The sequence below is a fragment of the Nelumbo lutea genome, chromosome 1 (genome assembly GCF_056320005.1).
Source record: "Nelumbo lutea isolate HS-2025 chromosome 1, American lotus-T2T, whole genome shotgun sequence".
Lineage (NCBI taxonomy): Eukaryota > Viridiplantae > Streptophyta > Magnoliopsida > Proteales > Nelumbonaceae > Nelumbo > Nelumbo lutea.
In genome coordinates, this window is record NC_142684.1 from 207,844,532 (window position 1) to 207,851,667 (window position 7,136).

A 7,136-nucleotide genomic window follows, 5' to 3' on the forward strand; every position below is an offset into this window, starting at 1 on the left:
CATTTTCTATTTCAGCAAATAATATTATTAAGCCAAAAATAAACTTCTATGGCATTCCATCTCAAAATCCCAAACCAACTACTAGGAAGGAACCTTCATATAGTTATCACCATGGTTCAAATTATGTAACAAACGATATAATGGGGTTGAAAACTCATGCATTGAAATTTGTTTCAGATTTCAAGCTCTGAATCATGAATCATGGCATAATGGGAAAGGGTATATACACCATTGAATGTGGCCATTTGTCATAATTCCTTGTATTCAATATATTAGGGCATGAAAATAGAAACATATTGTATTGTGTGGTATGTATTGATACCTTGAACACTTTATTATCACAAGACTTGAACCCTAATGGCACTTTCTAACAATAAATAAGTATAAAGAGCCACATACATAACCATATATTCTATTTACATATAACATACATAAATCTTTAAATTAAAAATAAAAAAAAAGGTCCATCAATATGATCATATAATGGTTGAAGCCTCTAGTCCCCAAAACATATTCCTCTTATATTCGCTATAATCTGTAAAGGATTTCAACACAGCCTAAACAAAACATAGCATCAGTGTATTATCCCCATGCCACTTGCAAAAACCCATAATTCAACTTCTACAAACCCTATTAGCTATTGGCATGGTTTAATTTTTGTTGAAATGTCATAAAATTTCAGTTTGTTAAGTTACACTAATATGTTAAACCATATATTTCACCCATATTTATTTCAACAGATTTTTTAAAAGGGAACACCTCAGATAACTTGTATGGAAATATTTATATTTCATTCAAATTTCAGCTTTTAATGGGTTTTAATATATTTTTAACTTGAAATATTAATAATTTTATAATTACTTTTCAACAGCCAAAATAACAAAACTTAGGTTTAATGATTCAAATTTAATTTCTCAGAAATATTGGTTGGGCCTTTTAACCCTAATTACCGCTAATCACAGAGAACATATATAGCCAATTTTGTTATTGATATCTTGATAAGCGGCATCCATGGTACTTTCAACACGAGTGGTGATTTGATATGAGAGGGCTGGCCTGGTCCCCCCAACAAGGATAAACTCATGAAAAGAGGGATCAGGGCTCTCAATAAGCAAGAAAGAAACAAATTAAGCTAGGACCCTCTGGGGCCAACACAAAATCCCAAACACGCCCTACTCAAGTTAGGAAAAGTGGGTTTGATTTAATTGATTTCATAGTTGATGTCCCTATGACACCTTTCAAACACTGAATTTATTCCCTTGTGCCCTTAAAATCTTGTATATGAAAGTGGGATCCTAATCAAATATTATCCATTGCCTCAAGGCAGTTGGGCTCGTCCTGGTTGCAATAATAGATGGCTGAGCCAACATGACAACCATAGTGATGTGGCATAGGGAGAGAGAGAGAGAAAGAGAGGAGAGAGAGAAATGGGTCATGTCCAACATGTCCCCAACAATTGTCCAAGTGAGTCCAAATTGCTTAAATCCAACATGTCAGACATAACTGAAGCCGAATAGGACATGCGTCCTCAAAGCTGTGATCGATAGAATTGTCCTCCGGCCAAAGCCAACGTTAATCCAAGTAGGAATTAACATTGGACTTTCACTCACTCGCAAAAAGAGAGCGGTGGGGGACACACTTCTGTGCCCGGCGCGTCAGTTGTGGAATAAAACAAAGTGCTCTCTGCTCTCTGCCCCTATCGATTATCGATCTGCCCCCATTCAAGCTTAAGTTAATACCATTTTTTTTTTTAAGAATGGGAATGAATCATTTTGTCATACAATTGGTGAGTGTCATTACTCATTAACATAAGCATGGTTTGGCAATATGAAAATCAGTAGAAAAGAAAAACCCTTCAATTACCATGTCGGATTGGTCATTGGACTCTATAGAGTATAGATATCAGACTGTTATTGTAATTTGTGAATTGATAGTGACTTGTTTGGCCTCTGTATGCTAAATGAGGGTTATGGATTGGACGATTGTTGTGCATGGAAAGTAGATCACAACCCCTCTGCACCTCTATCTCTTGGTGGTACAAAAACCAAAGGCATATAGTTGGAAACAGAAATTGAACAGAACCCAACCCCACCTGACCTTTGTTTCTAACCTTTGAGAGAGAGAGAGATTCAACTAACTATCTCCAAACATTTTTTCCCTAGTGGCTCTTGTATACATGGTTGAGTAGATTTTCAGTTTTAGTCACTCTTGTTTAATTTAATGCCTGTTTGGGAGGGCTTTTGTGTTGAGTCTGTTGATGTTCCGAGCTGGGCCCATATGGGAATGTCAGAAGCTGTGGTTGGTAAAAATTTGAAAAGCCAACATGGGTTTCCTGAAAAGTGAAAACCCAAACCACTGCTCAAATATAAATCTACTCTGATTAACTTTTCCAGAACAACCGATAATATTCAACCACCATAGCTCAATTAACACAACACAACTCAAATGAAAAAACCCTCCCAAACGGGTTCTTACTTTAGAGTTTTGAGTTAAAGGCACATTCATCATTTGATTTGATTTGGGGATCTTAAATTCTTAATTGGCCGACATGCTTAAAGGGTTTTTAGGCCACCTCATACATCATTAGCTTAATTTGTACTTTCAGCCCAATAGGCAGTGTTTGGTTCCATGTTGTTTTCCAGTGATGGGCCACCCATCAAATCTGTGCATAAAAGGAACCTCTATGAGTCTATGGCCTGTGGGTATATATTTTCATTACTAGGGAGGAGCATTTAGCATTGAATAGAATTAAGCGTGCAGCTCTCTCCGTGCAATCCATCTTACTTCACATTCTGCTCAAGTGTGCGCAGCATCAATGACCCCTGCACACTGTGGTTGAGACGTTGAGTCAGGATTCTTCCTCATAAGTCATACCTTCAACAACAAATGCAACCGCATTTAGTTAACATGCAACCATCTTCTCTAAGAGATTGGATCTGCTCTCACACAGGGTGTCTCACACCGATTTTACATGCACATCCTACCATGTATTAGGAATATCTTTATACTTATAAGTTATTATTCAAAGGAAATATTCTCAATTCACGGTGGATGTACCTGTGAGGGGCCCATGTGTGAAGAGCAGATCCGGTTCCCTTCCCTAAGCCATTTCTGCCTTTAAAAGTAAAATGGTACTCAAATGGGTTCCTGCTTTGTCATGTGACCAGTTTAGATTTAATAAACTTTTGCCACGTGGCTACTTCTACATTTCTAATGTAATCCTTTTTTTTCCTTCATTGAATTTTAAAACTCTAATTTTTCCCTTTTGACTGCATTAATTTCTTCCTTTAATGCACATGATGATCCCATTGGTTCTTTTTTTGTGAGTTTTTTCTTTTAAAAATTTTTATAAATAATATAAAAAGAAAAAAAAAGAAAATGGGTTCTGTTCATCAACCGGATGATATTTTTTTTTCTTTATTCAATCAAGTTAATAAAAGAGTCTAAAGCTAAACACAACAAGACCAACCGCTTTGGTCACCCATACACACCTAGCACACAATAGCAAACCATAGTTTCCGTGTTCAATCAAAACTTGAACGTTTTGGTCTTTAACTCTAATCCAATTTGTCCTAAATTCCCTCCTTTTAATACGCATCTCTCTCTCTCTCTCTTTCTCCACCTTCACCATTCTCGGTTTGGCGCCTATTGAGGGCACGAAAACACTTCCCAGTTCCCAGACTCAAAATCCTTATTTAAGGTCCAGATATGCGTACCACGCACTCATCCATGCGGGTATGCGTATCACGCATCCATGCACCATGCAGGCACAGGCATGCACTCATGCCACATTGTCACTCTAGAGAGTAGAGACCCATCATACAATACAAAATAAATAAATAAAGTAATAAAAAGAAAATATACACATGGGAATTATATCAAATAAAAGAATTTATATATGAATTAAATTTCAAAAACCAAACTAAATTAAAAAAAAAAAAAGAAAAGAAAAGATGGCATCACCCATGTACATTACCCCAAGAGACCTCCAGGTTCTCCACCCAAAAGAAAAAAAAAAAAAAAAAAAACTCAAAATTTGAGTCTTGGTGGATTTTTTTTTTCAAAAAAGAAAAAGAAAAAAGAGAGCTCAGAGAGAGAAATCTCTGTACTTTATGTTTTTTTAATTATTTAAAATTAATCGATTTTTTTTACTTGCTTTTTTTTCTTGTTTACAATGTACTTCAGTGCTACTACGTCGGCTGGCATGGGCCTGGAACTGGGCCGTGGGCTTGGGCCTCACGAGAGGTAGACTTCAACGCTAGCGCTTCTGGGAGTGAAGCAGAGAGGACAGGCTTCGGCGGCAGCATCACAATCCGTACAGAGGCAGAAATGCCGACACGGCAACAGTACCACCGACGCGGGTCTTCTCCGACACGCTTTACACATTGGGCCGGACGATACGACTCGCTCCGGGTCAATGTAAGCTGACTCGGCATCTTCTGCGTGATGCGGATGCGCCTCACCGGAGCACCCGAGTCCATCTTCTCGGTTATCCGGCACACCGCTGCCCATCATAGCCTGCTGAATTTGAGCCTGTAGGGACGCTGCTGTGGCCTCTTGTTGCCTTGCCTTGGCTTGCCAAACCTGCGCCTCTACTCTAAGCTGCGCCACTCGCTCTTCCAGCTCGGCATGTCTCCGCACTGCTTTCTCCACCTCCGCATCCTTCTCCCTCAGTCTTCGCGCTGCAGATTCCTCCGCTGCGCCCAGTAGCGCACGGTAGTGCCTCTGTCGTCTCTCCGCTAATGTGCGCCTCAATTGGTCCCCCTAAACGAATAAACGATAAACCAACCATTTTCAGTTTTAGCGGAGCAACAAACACCAAAAACTAACAAATACCCATTGAAGAATATGAGAAAACAGTACCTGGGCTTGAAGGAATTGATCAATTTCGTCTCTCTGTTGCTTGACTTGAGCAGCGAGATCTTCTGTTAGAAAGGATGAGATAACCGAAGAGGGAAGAACAAGAGTCTGCTGTTGCTGCTGCTGTTGCTGTTGTTGTTGTTGATGGTGATGTTGATGTTGTTGTTGTTGGTCTCCGAAAGCCAGACGAAGGCCGGTAGAGACGACATTGGGTTGTTGGTTATGGAGTTGAGAGAGGTTCACCAGCGTCTGTGGAGTATGGGATTGCGGAGAGAATAGATTGATAGGTGCCCCAGCTGCCGCAACAGCGGCGAAAGCTTCTCTGCCTCTCTTGCGTGGGTTGGTGCCCACTGCAATGAACGATACAAGAGGCACATCTTAGAACTATGTTCACCTAGTTTAAGCACCTAAAATTGGCCTAATCCAGAGGGAGAAAAAGAAGGTGTAGAAATTAAATAAATAAATAAAGAAGACCCATCTCACCTCCATTGCTGAAGAACATATGAGACTGGTCGAGAAATCCTCCCGGTTGAGGTTGCAGAGAGTAATCACTTCCAAGCGCGTTATTTCGATCCTGCCCGGTTCTGCAAACAACAACCCATTAGAATAAGATGAAGATTGAGAAAGTAAAGGGAAGAGATGGTAGGCTGAATAGGTACTAGATAGAGAAAGATAGATGAATCAGAATTGATAGGGGTGAGGGGGAGAGGATGCAAACCTGTTCAGGAGCAAAATATTTGATGGGTATTGAGCTTGAACAGCCATTGTTGGTAATAAAGAGAAAGAGATGCAGAGAGAGACAGAGATATAAATTAAAGAGGGGAAAGGTGGCAGTGAAGGAGGACAGAGGAAGAGAATGGTGTATGGAGAGATGTGTTGGGACGGTCGGGGTTAATTAACGTGCACACACCAGGAGCATGAAACGAAGAGAGAGAGAGAGGCTCCCCTCAAACCAAGGCGGATTCTTCAATGAAGAGAAACGAGATAGATAGATGGATAGATAAAAGAGACTCCCCTTCCCCACTTTGTTTTCACCAACTTTCTTTTGTTTTCCTCCTTATTTTGCTTCCTTTGTTTCTCTCTCTCCCACACATTGAAAGAGAGAAAGAGAAAGAGATGCGATCTCAACGAATCAGTCCAAGAGAGACACCTTATTCTCCTCTCCTCCTTTGCTCAACTTCTCTCGCATGGTTGGCTTTCTATCGTTCTTTCCTTCTTTATTTTTTTCTTATTTTCTTTTTTTAAGGATATATAAGTAGAGGTACAGTGTCATGTGTGTTGTTGTCAACTTATCATTATTAAAATCTAGTTTATTAATTTTATAAATAATTTCCTGAATTGGTTAAGTTTTTTTAGTATGGAGAGAGGGAGAAAGAGAGAGAAAAGAGAGGTTGGGGTGTTGGTTTTTGTTGCTCTTGTTGGGTTTCGTAGGGTCTGCCAGTCTGCCACTAGGATTGTTTCAAGGAGATGAGGGAAAAAGAAAAACAAGAAAAAAGAAAGGAAAAGAAATGATTTTCTCTCCTTTTTTTTTTGTGTTTTAGCTTTTTAATTTAATTGGTTCTGTTAATGTTTTTACTTGGTTTTGAAGATTCAAACCTTCTACAGCTCTCTCTTTCCTTTTCCTTTTAATTCCTTATCTTAGCAAATAAAGAAAGAGTGGAGATTAGATTACCTCCGACCTAATTGCTTGGCTGTTAATTAAGCAGTTTCATTTTTTTCTCTCCTTTTAGGTTTTTTCCTTGATAAAATTCCCCACACAAGACCTTTTCAAAATGACTTATGTAGCCTCCCTACCCTGTATTCAAGGGCACATAGATAGAGAAGTTTTCTAATCATCAGTAGCCTTTACCCTCTATTCAAGGGCACATGGATGGAGAAAATTTCCAATTATCAACTGACTTTAGTTATAACAGCATCCCCTTTAATTGACTAAAATGTTGCACTCCCTCTAAAATGCAAAGCTTCCTCTGTCATTCTGTGTGTCCCATCCCAGCTGTGCCAATTCCTGACCCGAACTACCAACCCATTTGACCATGTCTGCTTGCATTAATGTCAGCCGGGTTTAGATTCCACTAAAAGAACCCACCCAATTGATCTGCCCTATTTTTTCTGGGTTTCTTTGAATGCTCTGAAATCAATTTAGATCACAGTTCAGATCCCAATAGTACCCTTATTTCAGGGTAGCAAAAGAACCCAAATTTTGAGCATTTGGACCCGTTTAATTTGCCTTAGTGATAGACCCAGAAAGCCATAACCAAGTATTCATGCAAATATCC

At 39.4% G+C, this 7,136-nt stretch overlaps 1 protein-coding gene across 1 annotated transcript; it reads right to left on the reverse strand.

The window, feature by feature from the left end:
• Positions 1–3,873: 3,873 nt before the first annotated feature.
• LOC148880655 (SBP (S-ribonuclease binding protein) family protein) lies at positions 3,874–6,346 on the reverse strand. The gene is made up of 4 exons (XM_088962627.1): positions 5,579–6,346; positions 5,344–5,444; positions 4,864–5,210; positions 3,874–4,764 (listed from the first exon to the last, which is right to left on the reverse strand). Exons 1-4 carry the CDS (start codon positions 5,623–5,625, stop codon positions 4,237–4,239), a joined length of 1,023 nt encoding a protein of 340 aa, XP_088818753.1. The 5' UTR covers positions 5,626–6,346; the 3' UTR covers positions 3,874–4,236.
• Positions 6,347–7,136: the final 790 nt, after the last annotated feature.